At 37.8% G+C, this 24341-nt stretch overlaps 1 protein-coding gene across 3 annotated transcripts in view; it reads left to right on the top strand.

Moving 5' to 3' along the window:
* Positions 1–24341, top strand: part of PUDP (pseudouridine 5'-phosphatase) — a 187728-nt gene that overhangs the window by 13954 nt on the left and 149433 nt on the right. For all 3 annotated transcript variants that reach the window (XM_063126356.1, XM_063126353.1, XM_063126355.1), the window contains exons 2-3: positions 9876–10094; positions 18073–18302. In XM_063126356.1, the coding sequence (XP_062982426.1) occupies positions 9876–10094; positions 18073–18302 (449 nt within the window). The remainder of the gene's footprint in view (positions 1–9875; positions 10095–18072; positions 18303–24341) is intronic.

The raw sequence follows: 24341 nt of genomic DNA, 5'->3' as shown, positions 1-24341 counted from the left end.
GAAAATTTCAAAATCTGATTTAAATAGAAAAAAATTGATTGAAATTTTAAAAATCTGATGTTTTTGATTTTTTTTTTTTTATAGTCATTGACTTTTATCCTGGGTCAATCCTGGCTAGTTATTTTATATTCATTCAAGTATTTGACTACTGATTTTACAAATAGGTAGCTAAGGAGATGGTAAACCTCAAAAGCTTTAAAAACGTGAAAATATTTTGAATGTATTGAAATTGTATGATGGTTGTTTGCGAAAAAACACAGTAAAATTGAATCTGAATAGTGAAAGATTTTTCAGTATGTTTATTGACTGAATTAGGGCAAATATTAAATAGATGACAAATCAACAGAAGAAGTCTGAAAGTTTTAACTGTGTGCTTATTTGGTTTAGATAAAGTATTTCCTTTTGGAGAGCATTAACTAAAAATAGTAGCATCTCAGGTTTGAACATGAAAAAATCAGTGCACCTACTGTATTGTACTGTACTATATATGCTGCAAGGTTGACAGAAGTTTCAGATCAATTCCAAATGAATGAATTTTATTATATTTCTTTGCGGGGGGTGAGTGTATGGTTTTATTTGTATATTTGAAGGTGTGTATGTTCCTTATGCATGATATACAACTGATTTGTGTGAACAAAGTTATTTATTTCTAAATTAAAGCCAATTCATAACTTGAAGGCATGTTTGCTGTGTTTAAACTTTTGTCCCTAGAGAAAAGAACACCACAAATGTAAAGTTAAGATCCAAATAAAGCTTTCCAAAAACACAGTATTCTGGGGGTGCTTCCCAGTGCATGGCTACTATGGGTTTAACAGTATTGGGACATACAAGTCTCCTTTCTCACTTCCCATGTTCCCTGCAGAGACAGGCAAACACACTTATTGTTGTAACGTATGAATTGACTCAAGCTTTACTCTCACTTTCTCATTAATATCTTCATTTGTGCATGGTTATCCTATATCTGGCTTCCTTACATTAGGTTGAAGGCGAGAGAGGGCTCTGTAGGCACAGTTGGGAGCTCTAGCATGTCCAAAGATACTGATCACAAGTGCAGGCCCCGTGTGAGTGCAGACATTTCTAACCTTCAGCCCAGTGGTGCCATGCCAACTGGCACAATCCTGCTGGGGAAACACATGAACAAGAAGGTGAGAATAGGGTTTCCTGTCTCTTAACTTTTCAATAGTTAATTGTTTTTGCTTTCCAAAGCACATCTTGTGTAACAAAATCTAATTGTAATGTAAAACTCATGACAGTTTTAAGACTCAAAATACTGTGTTGAATGAAAAAAAAAAGATCACAGCATTTTGTCATTGTAGCAGTTTTTTTGTTTTGTTTGGGTAGCTCTAATTTTATGATGCGGTAAATTGAAAGGGCTATAGGGCTATGACAGCCAAGCTGTATTCTCTCCTGGCTTTAAAGAGCATAGGTGTTGTTCCCACTGGTACATTACAGCCAGTACTAGAGAGTGCCATAAGCTGCCTGTCCTGGCTTTACAGGTTTGGAGCAGTTTGTCTGATAGTCTGTATTGTGTGGCAAAGAAGTTCATGTTGCTCTTCGACTAGTTACCTTGGAACAATTATGATTTGGTTCAGACAAGCAGGATAGTGGCAATGATTTTCCTCTTCTTCTTCTTCTTCTTCTTCTTCTTCTTCTTCTTCTTCTTCTTCTTCTTCTTCTTCTTCTTCTTCTTTTGTAGCATCTTCTGTTTTTATTTTAAAGAAAATCTTGAAACTGTATGAGAAAAGGTCCAGAGAAAATGACTTCGCTGGTAAAAAGCACCACCCAAATTTAAGTGCCTGTGATCTGCAAATCAGGTGATTAACACACTGCAACACTAATACAATACAGGTATATGGTGGTAAGCAACTCTTGCCCCCAATGTGTAAAGGAAGAACACACTGGAGGGTAGCTGAAATAGGTTAATTTGTTTACTAATTCAAATCATTTTATCCAACTCTTCATTCAAAAGGCTAACAGCAATTAATAATTAATAATCAATAATTGAAGTCATAATTTGTTCTGAACCCCCCCAAAAAATTGATGCTGAGAAATTCTGAAATATCTCTTGGATGCGAATTAGCACTTGACAGTGACTCACAAGACAAACAACTCTCCCAATCTACTAAATGCAGATAACTTCAGAAGTCATTTGTTGGGAGTACGTCTTTGAGGACATTGTTAAAGCAAACTGAACCACAAGGTTATTCAGCTGACTGACTGAAATGAAGCCTATTGATCATTATCCTATTCAGTAAATTTTTCTTTGAAAGCTATTGAATGATACAGTGTAATGATTTGGTCTATTATGGCAGTCTAACTACTATCCATTGTGACTTGAGCCCTGAATCGAACTCCCATTGAAATAAGCACCAGTTAAATTAGATCTACCAACTGGATGCTTTTTGTTTCTTTGCTGTACTAAAAGTGCAGTGGTGGCAGAAAGATTCAGTTTTCCGATGAACTAGCTTGTATTAAATACCTTGTTGTACTCCTAAATGTTATTTTGCTTCCTATTACTGAGTGATAAATGCCTTAATACAATAACAGTTAATAAAGGACTTGCTGACACAACATCAATGATGAAACTGCCTGAATATAGTTAAGAAAAGGATATCTTAGAAGCTTTGAACACAAGTGGTGATTAAAATATTCCTTTGTACAACAGTACAGACACCAAAGTGTAGGTTTTTTTTCGTTTTTCATAATGTTCAGGTATTCTTCCTTTTCTTTAGGATATATTAGTATTATCCAGAGCTGCTGTTGGAAGTAAAAACTCCGCTCGCCAAACTATTTTGTTAATGGAATATATTATAATTATTTTGTATTTCAGTTTCCCATCACCCTTTGAAAACTGCTGTCTAGAGGCCTAATTAATGGAAATAGATGGCCTATGGGATGCTGTCTTGTTGAGGTTAGGCCAATAAAAGCTGTGCATATGGGTTTTTGAAGCAAAAAAAGTGCCTGTTACAGTATTTTTCTCATCTTGTCAAGCAATTTCTGTACCTGAATGCTTTCCTTTCAAACTGTGTGTATATGTGAATATGAGTACAATGGCTGTTTGAAATGGGGGTTGTCCTCAAAATATGTTGAGAACATTCAATTGGCATCTGTAAGGTAATTTTAGTTTTTAGAAATCTTTTGCATGGATTGAGTTGGACCTGGGGACTAGCAGTACTTTTCTTATGATATTGCTCACTGCAATGCTGTGTGAGAGAACTGAACTACCTGTTCAATGCTCTGCTTCTTGTTCATGAACTAGTTACTAATTTAAAGTATATAATGTTTCCCATATTGCCCTTTCTACATACAATTTGACACTCTAAAACATCAGTGATACAGGACTTTCCTGCACTGAAGCCATGCTGATTTTTCCTCAGCAATGCTTTTCCATCTACGTGAAACCGCATATAGCTTTCTTCCAGTATATTCAGGACTGAATAAATTGGCCTTCATCATTTTTTTTAAAGTGATGTTACATTCCCAGCTTGTTTTAAAGCTAGATAATTTAATTAAACCTTGCATATATTGTTGCGAAATGTCCAGCAATTTCATATTTGAGTGCTTTAATTTTTTTTAAAGTATCATATATTTATTTAATTGATTTTAGTTTTGCTGTTCAAGCTGTTGGCTCACATTTAATATATATATATATATGAACACCATAAAATACCAATGCCTTGCATAAAAATGATGTAAGAACAGCAGGAAAGCTAAGAGACCTAAATAAAAATAATTCAAGTAAAACATATCTAAAACACCTGGGCACAAAAACAACCGAAAAATCTTCCGTCAGTGTCATTTAGCCCTAAGCATTTGATGATTTGTATTTTGCTAATTAGATTTCAGTTTTTTTTCCTACTTCACCTCTGTTTGATATAGTACTGCAGATGCCCTTCTTTCTGAACAATGTTTATAATGTTGGTATTTCTCCAACTGTCTAAACAGAGGCACTTGCAATGAATTCACTGAGTTTCTCTAATCTCTCTGGGCTCCTTTCTGCTCATGCACATATGACTAAACCATCATGTGAAGGAACAGAACTATCTTCCAATTTTGCATTTACTTTGGGTTTGAGATATTAAAATCTTTCTAATGTGGTACTGATCAGTTTCAGCCAAACAGTCAAAAGTTTAATTATTTTATAGGAGCCAGGAAGGCTGTTCAAAAAGTAAAAAATTTGCAGGAGGTTGAAGTCAAAAGTTTAGAGACTAGATGTCTGTTCAAGAAGAAAAGGAAGTAGTAGAATGCAGGAGTTTCAGCGGAAGGTCAGAGGAGGAGCTTAGGAAAAGGAATTTAGAACAATCGCAAACAAGGAATTACATTCCTGTTTGTTTGGAGTCCATCATCATTGCTCAGGCACAGCTTGTTATGTCATCCGAACCCAGGCAACATGGCTTGTTGGAGGCGGAAACAAGAATTTACCATTTGTTCAGAAGTCTTACACACTAGGAGCATTTGCACGTAACTTGTGTCATCAACCAGCAGTGACCATGAGTAGAAAATAGTGTATCAAATTCCGCTTTGCTACATCAGGGATAGAACGGTGGAAAATTGAACCATAAAAGAATGATACCTAATCTGATTTGCAATAACTGTTTTCATTACCATAAATAAAAAATGAACAAATAATGGAGTAAAGTTTCTTGTACCCACCAAATCTATATAGAGTATGTTAGGTTTTCATTTAGTAGCTTGTGCAGAAGATACTGTTAACTTTATATCATTGCACTGAAAATACGAACATAATATATTTCCAATATGTCTATAACAATGTTCAAGTGATGTGAATCTGTCTAAACCCTGAAAATATACCTCTAGTACATGTAGTAGATATAGTCCCTTGCATTTTTCTTGCAATTGTAATTTGCCTTTAGCTCTTGGATGAATTAAACTTCCTTGCATGTGTCTTCTCTTGGATGCATTAATGAACTTTCTCAGATTGACCTTATACTATATAAGTTGTCCTTTAGGAGTGGTAGTGGGAAAATTATTTTATCTTTAAAACATCTGTGTGGCTTTATTCCAGCCCAAAATATAAACCCATCAATGGATATTTCTGGTGCATAGGCAAGGATTTAAGTCAAAAGATGGGCCTTATGGGTATTATGACAGTAGTTTTGGAATTACCAAATAATACCCATTTCCTGGAAGAAGCAGTAAGAAAAAGTAGAAGAATGACTCTCATTCTGCCTTTTAGGGACCAGATTAGAGAAGAGCTGCTTGGTTGCAAAATTCTGAGATTTAGGCCTTAGCTAGACCTAAGGTTTATCCCAGGATCCTCCCTGGGGTCGTCCCTGCCTGCTTCAGGGATATCCTGTGTGTCATTTACATGAACAGGGATGACCCCAGGATAAACCTTAGGTCTAGTGAAGGCCATATTCAAAGACCATTGTAGAAGGTAAAACTTGTCAAAATGAATTATTTGCATTGGAGCTATAGCACTTATGCATTTTAGGTAATAACTGTATCCTGAAGAAGAGAATTTGTCAGTAAATATGCATTCTTGAGCCTTCTGGGGACAGCAATTGGTGGCAGTACTGTGTTACTCTAACTGGTGATGGTCTTCCATTCTTTCAATAGTATTTCCTATTCGTAATAATTTAAGAAGCAAGCCAGGAGCTATTATTTTTCTTGGCTGTAATGATGCACACATTTACACTAAACAGCAAGCAATATCATAACACAGAGACTATCAATTTATAGCAGGTACTTAAGCTGTCTGAGTAATATGGTAGGATCAAACTTATTTGCAGCAGCTAAAAACTTAAAGAATGGAGTGTCTGCTCCCCATTAGGATGAGTTATTAATAATTGTATTGAATTATGCTAAGTGCTAATCAAAAAACTTAATTTCATATCATCGCTCTGTTAAATTAGCAGCAATTTGTAGTTCTCAGAATTGATTTATAGAATACTTCTTAAAGTACTAGTAATCTACCTTTGCTCCTTTATTTAAAAGTTTCTGTTTGTACTGTCCTTTGGAAGGCTTTATGTTTCAAAGGTTTTTTCCTTTAAAAATAAAATACAGATAATGTAGGTCTTTGGGTTATCACACATAATCACCATGAAACAGTTGCCTGTTTGGGGGCTGTTCTTGCCCCCCCCACACACACACAAAAGAGAGAGAGTGAGGTGGGGGTGGGGGTGGGAGCACTGGTGGAAACAGGGAGAAGTGATTTTCACCAATTGTCTACTTTCTCTACGGCCCCTGTCCAGAACACATTTTCAGGGTCCTACAGGGGAAGAGAGAATTGTGAAACTCATTCCCTTCCATTTGTGGGAACTCAACTCGGGAGAAGCTCCCACCAGTGGAAACAACTTCAGGATCTGAGCTATATGCCATATTTTCGTATATCATTAAAAAGTATTAAAATGAATAGTTTCCCCTTCTCTTTAAATATATCAGTAATTCTTTTAGATGGAAGCAACTTTTAGCACTTAAGGAACAGAATAGAATTCAGAGTGAGACATCTTCTTAATCATTGTGCTGCCAGTTCTTCTTCACATATGCCTGCTGAAAGCATCATATAGAAGTGCCAAGTGAACACGGTTGTGGGATTTTTGCTTTTTGCATCCTCGGGCTATCAATCTTGGCACCTTTCGCAGTCACTTGCATTTGTGCTGACTGAGGAACATTGTGATATATAACCTGTGTGCTTTTGAGACACCCATAATTACAATGGAAAGGTACTTAACTCTTTCTCTGAATCTTTCCTAACCTTTGTACTACTCCTGGTATATGGGTCATCCTCACATTTAACAATATAAAATTGACCTGATGCTGACTTGATTGATATAAACTACAGCTGAGTTCAGGTCAATCCAACAAATTCAGAATCCAGAAATTTTGAGCTGGGAGCTGATTGGGAGTATGCCCAAAATGTTGAAAGCCTGCCTTGGATAAACAGGTGGTGTATCTGCATCTTCTTACATATAGATAAAAATAAGATGTTACACATTTTACTAGCTATGAACAACTAAGCTGGATAAAGTGTTTTTGGGTGGTATTGTATAATGTTTTAATCTTCATTAGCAATAAAGTAACCTGAATAAACTGGCCAAGTTATTTGTACTATCTGTATCTGTGTTTGCACGTTTCCCCCCTATAAGTAGAAGGAACCACATGTCATCTGCTTTCATTTCTTAGAACATGAATATGTGCCATCTTCCTAACAGTATTTATTTTATACTGCAAAAAAGAACTGCAGTATTGGTGAACAATTAATTGGTTATTACCAAGAGCCACATGGGAACTCTGAATTATAAAATATAGGGCTTCATCTAATCTGCATATGTTGTATGTCACTAACATGCAATTTAATTTACGTTTGCTTGGCAGATGCCAAAGTATACTACTGGGCATGCATTTCTTCTATAATATCATTTTTGGCCTATAAAAGCCTAAATCAGATATTAAAAGAAAGAAAGAAATTAAACTGTCATTGCATTTTCCAGCAGATCTCTACAATCGTGATGGCTAGAAATGTTAATACAGGATTTCATACAAGAGCCTATATGTTGCAAAGAATGGCCTTAAATTCTGCCTGTAGATTTTTGTATGGATTTTCTAACAAATTACTTCTTCATCAATTCATTGTGCAGTCTACAACACAGCAGCCTCTGGTTCCTCTTAATTGAAATATGATGATGATGATGATGATGATGTCCTCAGGTCTTCAAGGCATTGTGCAATGATTAAAAAGCAGTCTCTGCCCAGAGTTTTACATGTTCATAGACATGATACAGAAGTAAAAAGAGATGGGGAGGGAAGAGGAAAACAAGCAAGTTGATGCAAATACCATGTAAATTCATATTGTTAAATTTATATATGCATGTTTATTAGATTGGGTACTGGGGGAGACAGTTAGTCCTAATCAACCTTCTGTTGCAGCCAAGTGGATTGGCTGCTAATGGATGGATTTGGCATGCTGTTCTTCATTCCAAAGAAATATTGTTGTCTGTATTGTTCATTGATGTATCAGCATCCGAAGCAATGAGTTTCTTTTGTATCACAGGTCCATGTTTCAGGAATTGAAGACCTATCAATTTTAGGGATGTAATAAAACCATTACCAGTAGATTAAGATAGTGTTATAAAGATGACTAGAACTTAATAGAACTGGTTCAGTGCCCCATCAAACAGTAACTAGACAAAATCAGCCTGTTGGCTCCAGACCTATCTTGGGATTTTAGCAGTTTTCTGTAAGGTTTGTCCCCTCTCCCCAAGCATGATAGATCAGGTGCTTGAGGAACAGTTATGTCAAGCTTTCTGATAGCTTATGTAGTACTGTGTGACTGGTCTGAAGTCCTGGAGCCAAAGGCAGCTCTGGTTTTATGGTCTCTAGTTTAATTCAGCTGTGTCTCTGCCAGCTTTGTATTTGAACTTTCCTTAGGTCGAAGGAAGTAGCTAGTCCCTATCACCTTTCTTTTTAGATAGGGATGAATCTTGTCATGTGAAGCAGCAGTGGTAATGCACAGCTACCTATTTTCATATTTGCATAATGGACTTTTAAATCAAAAAGGGACAAGACAGTATCAGTAGTCCTCCTGAACCAACTTCCCCGTGAAGAAGCACTCACAAAAGTTGGGGAAATTTTTAAGGAGCCTCAGAAAAACTATTATTATGGGTATGTTTGCTTGTCTTGTTTTAAAACTAATGAATTCAAGGGAAGGTTTGATCCTGAGGCTGAAACTTTTATATGCATGAATGTGGCCTGCAGAGAACGTATTCACTTTTAAACCCCCTTGATTATGGGTTATAGGGTTGTAATGGAAATATAATCAGATGTAAGTGTAGTGGTGCCACTGGCAATATAATGAAAACTGTGGTATCTTTTGAAGAACTTATAAAGTCTTGTTCAAAGGCTTGGAAAATAAATTACTTTATAGTTTAAATAGAATATGTAATGATATCCCTTGAGTACCAGATTTCCTTCTTCATTTGTCATCTGCAGTTCCAAGATAGAGATCATCTCCCAATTAAGGCATTGCTTTGCTTGCACACATGCAGTTATATACGTGCAAGACAGACTTCAAACTCTTAATTGTATGTTGCAGCCCACAATCGTGTGCTTTAAAATATTTTATGTAATTAATATGGGTCAGCTATCTTCTACAGCCCTCCCAGGAACAATGCTCAGATCTTTGCCTCAGATTGCAAAGAGATTGCCACTGTGGTGCTGAGAAGGACAGCAGCATTGTTGCGTGAGGTGGAGGCAAAGTTTTTTTCTGTTAAAAAAAGAATGAAAGAAATCACTGGCCACCTTGTATTTAAAGACAAGCACACACCTCACCTGAAATTTCTTGGATTCTCCCCCTCCTAATTCAGTTAGGGGGGGGAGAGAGATTTTGGCTTCCCCCTTAATACCCTCTCCCAAGTGTGAACCAAATATTTTACTTAGCACCCATAGATTTACATATGCAAGCAAATGATCTATATTTATGTTGGCAAAAATTTCACTCCTACTTTTTACCTTTGTTTACCATTGAGGCTTTACTGTAAAATAGCATCTGGGGAGACGTTGACTTGGTTCACACTCACACATCATAACAACCCGTGGGTTCAAACTCTTGAGTTGTTCGTCCCCCAACAATCCAGAGTTCAAAGTTTGGATATCACACTAAACAAGCCAGGGATAGTTTGTTAACTAATGATATGCAAGCTGAGTCATTTTCTTCAAAAGGCAAGCCTATATACAAAGTGCTGATTTTTATAAACCAGGGTTCACTGCTTTAAACTTCATATCTTATTTACAAACCCTACTGCTTGTATTACAATTTTGTCGATCTGGAGTTCTGTCTCTAGTTGTTCAATGTGTTGACATTTCAGTGGTGCAAATCTGATATGTCATTAATTCTGGTTTCCTTTCCTCCTCAGATACTGAACGACTTTATACTATTGTGTACCAAGAAATCTGTGACCGCTTTGGAAAGACGTACACTTGGGATGTGAAATCCTTAGCAATGGGTAAAAAAACATTGGAGGGAGCAGAGATAATTCGAGATGCCCTAGACCTTCCAATGACCAAAGAAGAACTAGTGCATGAAAGTAAAATTAAACAAGAAAAAATATTTCCCATGGCTGCATTGATGCCAGGTTTGTATTTTTTTCTATCTTTTCTATCAAATTAAATCCTGGTATCTTAATTCTAATTATTCCTTTCACAAAATAGCATTTCTCTTGTGCCTGGTTGTTTTCTTATTGCCTTGAAAGTTTGAAGAAAATTGTCATTAAAAAAGAATGACTGAGATTTCTTCTAGGAATAGAAGAATAAACATGATGCACTTTTTAGCAGTTCCATCTGTTGTCTTCTGCACATAGCAGTAAGCTAGAGAGAGAAACAAGTAATATTGTTCTTCTTGACAGCTCTCAATATCTACATGGCTAGTATTTTTAAGCTGTTCCTAGATATTTTTTCTGGCTTCCGCAAATGCTGTTGCTACTAGTGAATGCCTCATTCTGTCTGACTCCCTGGGCTGTCAGTGACCATGCACAAAGTTTTTCCTCCCCTCTACAAACAAAAGTGTAAGGTAGAGAGATAAGATCCTCCTGCCAAGTCCTCTGGCATGAGTGTTGGCCTTGGGGACAAGGGTCAGCTTTTCTGTCTCTGAGTTTTGAAGCAGCAGCAATAGGGACTTGCATCACTTCCGCTTCTTTGAAAGCCCAGTGCCAAGTGACAGAAAGGACTGTTCTGATGAGGAGAGTATCTTTTCTCTGTCTTTGTGCTAATCGTTGGAATAGATGGTATGGCATAAGTCTTCCAAGCAGTTCTGCCTTTTGCAAAAGTATCGCACAGTGTGAGAGGTCAACACCTCTTCTCCAACAAGTTCTTGGCATATCCAGCATCAGAGCCAGTTGGTGGGGGACGGAGTCCTGTTGCACTCAGGTCCTGCTTGTGGGTTTCCCGTGGGCAGTTGGTTGAGCATTGTATGAACAGGACGGTGGACTAGACCGACCCTTGGTCTGGTCTAGCATGGTTCTTCTTATGTTCTTACCCCTGAGGACTTCGGAAAAGAAAGGGGAACACCATAATACAAACAATGCCTGGATAATAAATCAACCCAAAATTTCTAGACCCTGTATCACACTATATATTAATATGGGTGGATTTATTTACATTATACAAGGGATGTTGAACCTCTTTCAACTTGAGGGCTTAATTTATTTTCGGAGAAGTACTTCAGAGCAGCGTTACAGAGGTGGGTGAGGCCGACGGCAAAATACCAGCATATTTTAACTTAAAGCTCTTATTGCCATTTATTTATTTATTTATTTATTTATTTACTACATTTCTATACTGCTCAATAGCTGAAGTTCTCTTAGGAGAGGTATTTCAGCCTTTTAGAACTGGGACAAAACTCTGCAAATTCCGGGCAATCATCAAGCAGTTGGATAAAGGGCGAAGGGGAGTGGCCTTTTGAGGAATCCTGGAAGGCCAGAATTGGGACCCCAGGTTGGCTGGATTTGGTTCATAGGCCTCAGGTTTAAAACTCTTGCAAAAAACAAATAAACCATTGATATTCTTTAAACACAGAAAGTGTATGTGTGTGTGATATCAAGAGCACAGATATATTAATTGATCCCAGATCTGTTTTTAGGTTTGGCTGGCAGCTCAAAGTTGTTTTTAGATGTATGTTATCTTTTGTGTTTTACTTTTTTATGGTTTTAAATTTTGTGTATCATTTTAAATGTTTTAATCTTTTGTAAACCGCCCAGAGTGCTTCGGCTATGGGGCTGCATAGAAATGCAGATTATGATGATGATTGAGAAATGCAAAGCTGATGGAATGGGAGCCATTTCGGTGAACATGCTTGAACTTTTTCCAACCCTTTGAACGACTGTAGCTGTTTTCTCTTCTGTGCCTCCTTCAGTCCTGCACCCATTTCCACCTGGAAGAAAAAAAATAGCCCCATGACCTTTGGGTGAATTGACATCAGCGTACAGATCTTTAACCAGTGGTGATATCTATGAGTCCCTCTTCGTTACAGCAGAAGTAGGAAAACAGAAATGTTTCTTAATTCACCACTAATTTTAGGAGGTCTCTACTAGTCCAGTGTGCCAGAATCTAAGCTATTTCCAGTGCTTGACTTCAGTCAATAATTCATATGTAATGAAGTGACACTCATGCTTTTTGAAAGGTGCAAAAAAGTTGCCACACAATAATCTTCCATATTTAACTTTTTAAATTGAAAGTTGTGATTGTTGTTGTTGTTGTTTTAAAGAAACTCAGAGGAGAATTAACAGATTTCTGGGAATGTCTGTTTAAGGCTATTATATATAACCAACAGTTTGATATAGATCTTACTTTGGTGACAGGAAACCAATACACAACTCCACAGCTATTTAGGATGTCTCTGTCATGAGAATGATGGGAATTTGGTTTTTTCTAGCTTGAATAGAAGTAATTACTCATAAATCACTGGTTGGTAGAAATACTGTGTGTTTGTGCAGAAGAATACAGTGTAAAACTGCCCTCATTTATATGTTTTCTGATACTGCTTTTTATTCTTTTCTAGTCTCTAAACTAAAAATGAGTTGTCGCTCGTGGGATTTACCATTGTACTAATGTTGTGTTTAATGCATCTTGTTGAAATGTGACTACCAAATAAGTGTATTAATGCCTTTTTAAAAACTATGTTGTATGCTCAAAATGGGTGCTCTCTGTTTCCAGTCTGCACTTCTAATGATTTGCATGTACTTGTTACATTTGAAGGTTAAGAAATAGAAGAAATTGAATAAATTAATTATTTTCTTCTTGACAATCCATCACTGATACATCTGTTGCTTTTACTTTCTTTTTAAAGAAAACAGCAGATTATACATGTTTAAAAATTTCTGCCTAATCCTGGGCTATTGCATCACCAAGACACAGTTTGTAATAATCTATTTTAAGCATCAGAAGATGATTAAGAGCCTCTTATACTATCTTCTATAGATTGCTAACTTTAGCAAACATCTAGCAGACCTGTGTGATGGGAAATACCGGTAAGTATTAGGATTAAATTTAATTGGTCAGGACCTAAGAACAAGATGGAAGTTGAGTGCTCAATTTTCTACAGATTTTGCATTACAATAAGCATGGTGTCATCTACAGGAAGTGTCATGCTATTGTAGATCCTTAAGTCCTAATTCTTTCTGCCCTGCCATTTCCATTGTTTTGTGGTATTCTGGTTAAAAAAAGAGAGAGTCATGGTGGCAACCTCAAAACATGGTTATAAAAAATGTGTTTTTTAAACTCAGAATGCCATAAAACACATGGATTTCTGAAGTGCATTTTGGGAAAACTGCATGAGAAGAATAAGACCTGCATAGGACTTGGAGAATAAATAGCATGTGTATGAATGGAGAGCAGGGATGGTTGTTGCTGGGAAATTAGTCCCTTTGGGGGCTTGTCTGATTTCCCCAGAGTCCCCAGCTGAGTTTACATTTGCGAACCATGCAACAGACATTTCCCCAGATCTAGGAACTTAATTGTTTCCCCCCTCTAAAATCGCTATTTTCCCAACGTGGCACCCATGTCTGCCATTTGCGCCAATTGAATCTTCAGTGTAGTGCCCACAGGCACCACTCGCACAAATTTCTTCTGCAAATTGCGCAAAATTGTGGAAATTATTTATTTATTTATTTATTACATTTTTATATCGTTCAATAGCCAAAGCTCTCTGGGCGGTTCACAAAAATTAAAACCATGAAAATCATAAAAACAACCAACAATTTAAAAACATGATTACAAAAAAAAATGGCTGTAATTTGTCCAAATTATGCAAATTTGCAGCAGAAATTTGCGCAAATTTTTTTTTTATCACGGCTCCCAAGAAATTTACAACAGTTCAACCAACTGGCCCAATCTGTTGCGCACTGAGTCCGGCCAGCTGGTGGGAGATGGAATGGAGTTTGGGGGGGGTCTGAGCCAATGAAAGCTCCACCCACCCACGCCATGTCTTCTGACATGGAGAGTGTGGGAAGTACAGAGGCAAGCATGTATGCACTCTGCATAGGAACTTCCATTCATGCTGCGTACTTTATCTTTTGGGGGCAAACTACTTTTCAAGCTCGTGTCTATCAAGAATTAGTTAAATTAATTTTTTAAAGTTCTTTTAATATAAAGTTTCTTTTTAATAAGACATCCTCTGTTCTATAATGAAATATAAACGTAATACAAATTTGTCAAAGTTTACACTGAAGCCTTGAGATTATCTATCAGTTATATTTAAAGCTTGCTTTTTAAGTAGAAGGGGGAAAACAGAGAGGAAATAAGAAAATCTGACTTTTCAGGTCAAGCATTTCAAATATAATATTTTTAGTCCACATTGTATTATTTTGGGTCATCTTCTTGATCCAGGAACTGACAAATCATCAGAGGAACTGTGATGCAGGAAACACCATCCTGTATCTCACCAGAGACCTCTCCTAAGTGCACCTGGTGTTATCTTGCACTTCTGTTTTATGCCATGTAACTGAAATATGTGATATAATCCATTTTGAATATTTATGACTGCTAACCAAACAAGAAGTCTATTTATTGTTTGTCCTATTCTGTCCAATAACTATAAACCCTTTCTGGAAAAAGTCCTAGTCCTTTACTTGAAAACTAAATAACGTTGCTTAGTGTCCCTGGAACTGTATAGCACAGACAAGCAGAAATCCATTAATTTCACAATTCCACTACTCCCAACTTGTCTTTATGCAGTTATGGGTGCAGTGCAAAAGGTATGTGGGTTGCATGATCAAAAGTTTTGGATTAAGCAGATTTAGTGTAAAGAAGGCCTGCTTGAGAAACAATTTAAATAAATTCTAAGCGATGTGCACATTGCTTCATTGTTCAGGTATTGTGCAGGGAACACTTATCAAATTTGCAGATGACACAAAATTGGGTGGGAAAGCTAATACCCTGGAAGACAGAAACAAACTTCAAAGTGATCTTGATAGGCTGGAGTGCTGGGCTGAAAACTACAGAATGAAATTTAATAGGGATAAATGCCAAGTTCTACATTTAGGAAATAGAAACCAAATGCACAGTTAGGGGATACTTGGCTCAGCAATACTACAAACGGGAAGGATCTTGGAATTGTTGTAGATCAAAAGCTGAATATGAGCCAACAGTGCGATATGGCTGTAAGAAAGGCAAATGCTATTTTGGGCTGCATTAATAGAAGCATAGCTTCCAAATCACATGAGGTACTGGTTCCTCTCTATTCGACCCTGGTTAGGCCTCATCTAGAGTATTGCGTCCAGTTCTGGGCTCCACAATTCAAGAAGGATGCAGACAAGCTGGAGCGTGTTCAGAGGAGGGCAACCAGGATGATCAGGGTTCTGGAAACAAAGCCCTATGAAAAGAGACTGAAAGAACTGGGCATGTTTAGCCTGGAGAAGAGAAGATTGAGGGGAGACATGATAGCACTCTTCAAATACTTAAAAGGTTGTCACACAGAGGAGGGCAGGATCTCTTCTCGATCCTCCCAGAGTGCAGGACACGGAACAACGGGCTCAAGTTAAAGGAAGCCAGATTCCAGCTGGACATCAGGAAAAACTTCCTGACTGTTAGAGCAGTACGACAATGGAATCAGTTACCTAGGGAGGTTGTGGGCTCTCCCACACTAGAGGCCTTCAAGAGGCAGCTGGACAAGCATCTGTCAGGGATGCTTTAGGGTGGATTCCTGCATTGAGCAGGGGGTTGGACTCGATGGCCTTGTAGGCTCCTTCTGGCTCTGCTATTCTGATTCTATGTACCCTGAGGCTTTCTGTAGTGACGTGAGAACCAACTTAGTTCTGTTTCTCCTTTCCCCTAGGTTTGCAAGCTCCCAGGTGAAAGGCTGGTAAATGTTTTCTAAACTGGTGCATATTTGCTACAACTTTTCAGAATAGCAGTTCAAGTATAGAACGGGCAGTATAATTACCTTTCTATAGTCACTGTGCTTTAGTTATGTTATGCAGTGAAATGGAGAATACCTCCTAAAGTCCTTTCTTGAAGCAAAAGTAACTTCACTTTTCTTGTGTCAGACATACAAGAGGCTCTAAAGTGCCTCTACTGTGTTAGGAAGATCCCAAAAAATATACAGAACTATTCACATGGACAGATTCAGTAGTTAGAAAAAATATTTAAAAGTATTGTTTGTGCATGCTGTGCATACATGGCAAGTACTTTATGGAAAGCACAATATATAAATAACAGAATCTTGCTCACCAATCTAATGATTGCCACCTTAGTTTCAGCTGACTCAAAAGAGGAGGGAGCAAAAGCACCAGGGGAATATTAAAAGAAGAACAAAGGGAGAAAGGAAGAAGAAAAAAAGGTTTAATTTGTGATATTTTGTCTTCTGTATTTTTCAGAACTTTCAAATAGAAAATGCTGAATGCTTCCTTTTTGAAAGCTTCTATAGCACCCATGAGAGATACTTCCATCCTGACAGTTGTTTTCCCCTATGTCTGTGCTCAGTGTTCTTAATTTGACATGTATGATTAATCATTGTTTAAAGTTGCTGAGGTTTAAACTTGATCCTTTCAGCTTACTTAACTATAACAAGCCTACTAAATTTGCATCTGTGAAGAAATACCCTAAATGAGACTCTCTGCTCTAGGGTAATCCTACTGCTATAGCCATTAGTTATGGCGAACCCCCTTTCTCACTGTGGCAACTAAAACCAAAATGGAGAAAATCCATGTTATCCCACCATTCTTTTCCACTGCCACCATAAATCTATATACTCTTATTTAATATATCTCTTTTACCTAAGGGGGTGATTAGTTTATTAGCTATGAGACAAGCAGGTATAATAAACAAAGATAAAGAATATTTTATTAAAAAAGAATAGAACAAGAGAAGTTTTAATTTATGTTTTTTTAAAGGGCTTTTATGTTAGTGATACCATCAATCAGGTTATAGAAGTGACAATTTCTAGCTCTAACCAAAGTTAAGCCAAAGTTAAAACACAGGCTTGGCAATGAAGACTTGATATTCTAGTAAAGTTTGACTTCCACCTTGGGCTTTTAATAAGTCTTCAGTGTGGCCCAGCAGCTGCTCTGTCTTCAGACCTCCACCCAGGCCTTGGCTGTTTCTGAAGGTTGCTTTTGGAGCTTCCCCTCCCACCCCCTTCAATACTTGCTGGCCTTCTTGTACTTTGCCCTCATCCAGCTTGGCTTCACAGTCTAGCTGCCTCTGTGCTGCTGTCTTCCTCAGGTCCCAGATTCAATCCTTGGTATGTCCAGTTAGGCTAAGAAAGTCAGCTATCTAAGACCCTGTGGATCTGCTAGTTGATGTAGACAGTATAGAGCTAAAAGAACCAGTGGTTAGATTTAGTATAAGGCAGTCTGCTAAGTTCCTTGTGGAGTGTGTGTATGTGCTGGTTGTAGTGAGACCTGGGGTCAAGAAGATTATATAAAGGCATAATTATGCTGTATCAAGTTGTCTTCGGCAACCTAATGTCATATGAAAACATACTTGCAGTGAGATAAGAGTGGTACATATTGAAACAACATGTCAGGCTGTTTCTGGGGACGTGAGGTCAGAAGGCATGGAAAAAGTTCTCCTTGCAAACCGATGTACCCATGTAGAGCTCCTCCACCTGGTGAGATCTGCCCCAATCAGAGTGTCCATCCCTCCTTACATGGAGAAGCTCTACGCATGCATGTCATTATATGTAGAGAATCCCCTCCCATGCCGTCTGAATGCGCAGGTGTTAGGGAAGCATTTGCACTGCAGAAGGTGTGGCCATGGCATACTGCAATGTCAGTGACCCCACCTAACATATTTCAGGGGGGGGGTCTGCATGAAAGTTTCCATAATTTAATCCTTAGAGTACTGTTTTGGGGATTCCACTTGCACAGTTATAATTTTTTTCTATATGTCACTTAACTTTATGTAGTGCTAACTGCTTATATACACATGTTATGGTTGTAATAAAGTAGAAACAACAAATGCTACCTCTTGAATATGCATTTTACAGTACAAGTGAGATAAGTCAGAAACTGGGGGGAAAGTGTGTATGACAGGAAAGAACAGATCAGCACTTCTATCACCTCTGGTTTTTGCTCCAATGAGTGTATTTTAACGCGTTCATATATTTCTGTTCCACAGGAGTTGAAAAACTAATCAACCATCTACATCAACACAATATACCCATAGCTGTTGCCACTAGCTCGTCTAGAGTGTCATTTGAAATGAAAATAAGTCGACACAAAGACTTCTTTAATTTATTTCATCATATTGTGTTGGGAGATGACCCTGAAGTGAAGGATGGCAAGCCACAACCTGATGTGTTTTTGGTCTGTGCAAAGAGGTTTAATCCTCCTCCATCTCCAGAAAAGGTAGGGATCATTTCATTTCATTTATTATATTTCTATACTGCCCCATAGCCAAACCAGGTTTAAGGTTCTTGTACGTGTGTACAAAGCCCTAAACAACTTGGGGCAAGGATACCTGAGAGAGTGCCTTCTCCCCTACCAACTTGCCCGGTCTCTGAGGTCATTCGAGGGCATGCTCCTGGTGGTTCCACATAGAACCATCCTCCGATTGGAGTCCACTGGAGAAGAGCATTCAGCGTGGTAGGTCCCCTCCTATGGAATTCCCTGCCTCTGGAGGTCAGGCAGGCGCCAACTTTGTATTCCTTTCGGCATCTCCTGAAAATGTCATTGTTCCAGGAAGTCTTTCCTTAAGGACCAGCCACAGTTCATGGTTCACTTTTCATTTTGCTTATTTTAAAAATCTATTTTAAGGTGATTTATTCTGTTTTTAATTTTATTTAATTTTGTACACCGCTCCGAAATTCAGAATGGGGAGAGGTATATAAATAGTGTAAATAAAATAAACATATATCTAAAACAATAGCAATATGTAATCCAGGCCATGTTTTGATATTCTTGTGTTCTGGGACAGATTTGATTGTAACTTTGTAAATGCAGCTGAAGTGTATTGGCAAAGATCCTATTTCTTCATTATATATAATGGTTCGTAATGCAAATGTGTATTGATTTGCTGCTGTATACTTCACAGTAACGTTAATGTTTTAACTACTTCCACTGTCTTTATAAATCTAAATGCTGAAGTTCACAAACTGATGGAGCTTTCTCCCTGCAACATTTGAGAACTTACGTACGAGTGCAAGTTATCTCTGTTAAATATTCTGAATATGATATTATATAAATATCATATGTTGTACCATTTTGTGTGAGTGCTGAATGTAAAGTAATTATTTTTTATTTACAGTTTCAAATGCTGAATCTCAGATCCAGACTAAATGTTCTCCTAATCACATAGTTGAGCGACGTGTGATAACTTTCCCGACTCTAATAAGTGTGCACTGCATAGCTTCAGGTCAGGACTGGGTGCATCAGGAGGGCAGGGCTTAAACTTCACCCGTTTTCATTCCAAAATTCTAGACACACCAGGTATAGGGTTGGGTGGGGTAGACTAAAAGAAAAAAAAAGAGCCACCATTGATTAAACCTTTCCCCCCCTTATTTTTAACCCCTTACTGGGAGGTGAGGGTGGGATTTTAGGACAAAAACAGATGTGGGGGAAGCTTAAAACCTCCTCTGTCAAAGTGCCATGATCCTGACTTGAGTCAGGGCTACATGCACTTGCAGGAGAGTAGGGAAAACAACCAGGCATAGCTCCACTATGTATGATTAGGAGATAGTTTAGTTTGGCTCTGAAACAGATGTTTTCCCCAGACCCCACACACTGAAGAGGCAAGCTGCTAAACTGGCTTTTTAAAAGTTGGGCACTGGGTTGAATGCTTTTTCCTTTCCTCTTGGTTTAACACATTTGAGTCGTCCTCTACACCTTTTTCTGGGCAATCCCCTGCTTGGGGCTGTAGAAAGTTATCTCCCTACTCACAGCCAACACTTCACTCTCTCTCCCCCCACACCCCACAGGTTTGTGTTAGGTTTACCAGGCCTCAAGCAGAGCTCTTGTTCCTATCCTGTTGTGCCTCAGGACTTGGATGGCTAGGTTTGAGGATGCCTTCCTTCTTCTTTAAAGTTGGCTAAGACTAAATTTCTAATTCTTCCTCTGACCTAACTGACCTTACCATGGGTCAGTATGACAGAGGCAGGAAGAACAATAATCCCACACATCCAGTACAAGTGCTGACAGAGGCAGAGTGTATCTCTTGCTTTCCACAGGCTGGCTGCCAAAAATGTACTAATTGAGAAGGGGTGGGGTAGGGTGAGTCAGGTTAATATTGCCTGTGCCATTCTTCCTTCCCCACAGCCACACCAAACCCACAGCCATCTGCACATCTTGCTTTTGTGCAGGAAGCAGTGCACAAAATCTCTCCTGCCTCCTATGAAGAGAGGGGGTTAGAAGCACCATCCTTGTCACACAAGCCTGGTGAATGTAAAAAAAGCCATTTATTGTGGAACACCTTGCTGCTTTTGCTGCTTTATTAACGTGTACGTTAGATCCTTGGTAATTCAGAGAGAAATTCATTTTTAAGAGAAACCCATTCTTCTATTCTTAGTTGGGTAGCTCTTTGAATAGATTACATTGGACTGAAGAAGTGCTGAATGCAAGTTACCATTAAAGTGTGTAGCAGTAAATAAATGTGCTAATTTCCCAGCCAGGTCCTCCATTCCATAGAACTCTTTTATTTATTTGTCTCTGGGTGTATGGTTTGCAAGCTGAGTGTAATGGGCTAATTTGTGCTGCCCTAATGCAACTCCTGTTAGTTGTATCCATTAAAACTTACTGCCAATTACATTTACCACTCTAAGCTTTCACTGAAAGGCTTGATTTCTTTTTGGATAGAATGTTTCCTCCATAGATTTTCTACTGCTATATTACAAGAGCTTTGCACTACTGAGTACGACGTTTAGCAATGTAGGATATCAGAAATTGTCAGTATGTAAAACATGATGCAGGGTACTGCAAGGACAAACTAATTGCATGCCTGGAACAGAAGGCTATATTTTCATATGCTAGCTCATAATTCTTACTTCATTTATATATGGCATATATCTGTAGAATGTCACCTTCATTCCCATTTTACAGATAGGAATTCAAGCAGTAAGGACCCAAGCAGACTTTGCTTTATATTTATGTCTGTCAACTACATCTTTTTTCACTTTTACTCTAGAATAGGTGCACAGCCCCTAATCAGGATTGGGCCCCTAACATTGGGATAGGGAAGCTTTTTAAGATCTTGATCACCCCTCCCTGCATTCAAGCTAGAGTATTTTGTTTTGTTTTAAAGACATATCTGCTAGACAAAGATTTAAAGTAATGTCTGTTTTGGCCATAGCCCTACATGGCATCTAAACTGAAGTTCTGTTATTCTCCACTCAAATCCTGGGGCATGCTAAGAACCCAGAAGGAGGTGTGTTCTTAGCTTTGCAATCATCTTGTGTCGTGTCATTTCTATCTCAAAATTGCTATCTCAAGCTGCTTTTTGATCCATATGGGATTGCTATGAAAGTTTATTTATTTTGTGTATGTATTGCTTGAGGGATTGGAACTATTCTTCCTGTTAAAACGGGGTTCAGCCAGATACTGTTAACACACATCTGCAGGTAACACCTACTTTGGTCCTAAATAGGAATGCATAAACAGACTTTGTAAATCATGTCGCTCTGCCTTTTTAAAAGGCAATTTATTCTGGATTTTAAATGGATTTACACGGGTCCAGCAAAGGATTATTCAGAACTCCTGATGGTTTGTATGTCGTGTTTGTAGCTGGCATTGACTTTTGTTTGATGGTTGCATTTCTGCTTTATTATTCTTACCTTTATAATTCACGACAAGGTGGAAACAGAACTAGGGAGGAAAATGGCAGGTGAAATGCCTAGTGTTGAATATTACAAGTTAAGACAAAATTCGGAGGGGATTGAGATAGGTAATGGTTAGCATGTTTCCAAACTGAGGGGACTGCTTCTCTCTCTGTTCTCAAAATTATTCTCCATCCTTCATTTTTGCTTGTATTTACAATGAATCTAGACTAAGCTGGGAGTCATTTGACATTACTTTCTGTTGTAAGATTTTGGCTATTAGTTTTCTACTCAGTCAAAAATGTTTAAAAGGGAAAGTCTGATCAACACATCATTTCCCAGGTGCTTGTGGTAGTGTAAGGAAAGAGCCGTTATAATTCACTGGTATTCTTTGGGGTGCCCCTTTTCTCATTTGTTGGGGGAAATTGATACACTTTCACTTGTCTTGATAATATATCAAGCAGCTAGTAAGGGACATGATGAAATATGAGACAGGATAATAAATTAGACAGTGTAGCCCTGTTTCCTTTACATGATGTGGATGTGAAAGCATGCAATGATTGCTAAGAAGTATTATATTCAGATAAGCAGGTTGCTGGGGATACGTTACTAATTGTTTTAGGAAGCTCATTATAGGCACTATGACATATATATATATATATGGAAGCAGGCAGACAGGGAGCAAAAAAAAAACCTTTTATGATAAACTACTTACTGAGTTATATCTTTTCCCTCTTTCAAGACCTTGAGCACTTTTGGCAATGCCAAGAACAATAATTGAATAGTTAGCTTTAATTTACAGGAATTCTTTCATAAAATGTTTTAAGATGTATTCTGGGCTGTGGCAAGTAATGAATAAATCCTCTTCTTTAAAAAAAGATTCATTGTATTGATCTTTTTGCTATAGTGGAAGTTGCTTCTTTAATTGCCCCAGTGCTTGTCATAACTGTGCATCTTCATAGTCTTAGAACAAAGGGCTCCTAGAACAGGAATTGCTCCGTTAGCATTATTTTTTATTGTTCTGTAATTTATTATTCTAGAGAGGCCTGCAGGAACCTCTGAAAGGCCAAATGTATTTTGTTTTGTGACTGTAGCCTTTATTTTTAAGACAGATTTTTTAGCATTGCAAAAAACTTGCTTTTAAAAGTAGACTTGCCTGCAGTTTATTCTGTGATGTGCCAAGGATGTATTTGTTGTTGTTTTTATTGTTATGTATGAATGTGCCTCAGATGGCAACAAATGCAGTACAGTTTACAGTTTACATTGCGTAAAGAAGGCAAACTATCTTATATTAGTGCAGAAGACAGCAGCTATGAATTAGGTACCATTATAAGGTGATTGTAAATGACAATTTATAAATCACTGTTTGAAAGCCAAATGTGTCTTAGGCTTCAGTTTTATAAACCGTAGAGGAATGGGAAATGTCATTGAACTTAAATTTGATTATACTTTATTCTGTTTTGCTGATGGTGTGGGGTGTTGACATTGCTTTCTCCACTAAATCCTTTATAAATCTAAATTAATAAATCACCAACATTTAAACTTACTCAGGGCCATAACCTATTTTGGAAGCATTAATATCCATTGCTCTGTGTTTTGTGTCTCTGTGTGTTGATAGATACATAGACACCTATGTTTCTATGTAGGTATCTGTGTGCTTATCTAGCAAATAGATCACGCTTTTTCAATACAAATTGCATACGCGTGGGAGATTTAAAATTCCCCTACCCACATATTTGGGTCCTGATCTGTGTTGGGCCCCCGGCACCTACTCTAAAGTAAAAAAATAAGTGCCGCTGCCAGCTATGTCTTTCAAATAATACCTGTTTTGGCTCTGAGTTTGTTAAGCTGAGTTTTGGAGTTAACAGAAGCAATGGGATAGATTCACACTGCTTTTGCCTGCCTCAAAGCACAGCATAATATGAGAGACCTCCTTGCCACTCCCCTCTCCTGGCCAATTCTTGTACCACTGAAAAAGTGGAACAGTTAGGGAAGGCCTTTTATATTGCGCTATCCAATGGCTTACACTGCTTCTGGCTTCTTAATGGCTAAGGATAATCCCATGTGCCCACAGCTCACCACAGCGTGAAAGGCTTCACCACCACCACCTCAACAAGTCCTATATCCATGCCAGATGATATTGGGAAGTGGATGGGTCAGTGGTGATCATAAAAAAAATATGTAGTTACTGTATTAAGACAACATGTGTGAATTATGGCAATGCTGGATCATATTTTTGATGTATTATGAAGAAAAATAGATAGATTCTATGGGGTGTTTCTTCTCTAACTGATTTGTTAAGATATATGCAGAAAGAAGAGAGTGAAATGGTTTAAACAACTTGTTTCTAAACAACTTATTAACAAATGTTTTGAACAATCAAAGTGTAGTTTGCAAAACTTAAAAATAATCTAAACTTCCTCTTTCAGCCAGTTGTTTAAAACACAAGAAATTGGTACAACGGATCCTTAGATTCAACATGCAAGACTAGTATGTGATTTTCGGCTTTGTGTTAAATGATAACTGGAAAAGTGCTTAAGGCTCAGCGTCATTCCAAGGATGAAGAAATTCATCCGCGAAAGTTTTATATTTTAATAAAAGGATTTTGGTGTGACTACCGTACAAAATTTTGGTGTGTAAG

This window comes from Elgaria multicarinata, chromosome 5 (genome assembly GCF_023053635.1).
Source record: "Elgaria multicarinata webbii isolate HBS135686 ecotype San Diego chromosome 5, rElgMul1.1.pri, whole genome shotgun sequence".
NCBI classification, from domain to species: domain Eukaryota; kingdom Metazoa; phylum Chordata; class Lepidosauria; order Squamata; family Anguidae; genus Elgaria; species Elgaria multicarinata.
Note: the sequence above shows the minus strand (reverse complement) of the source record. Positions and strands in the feature narration are given on the sequence as shown.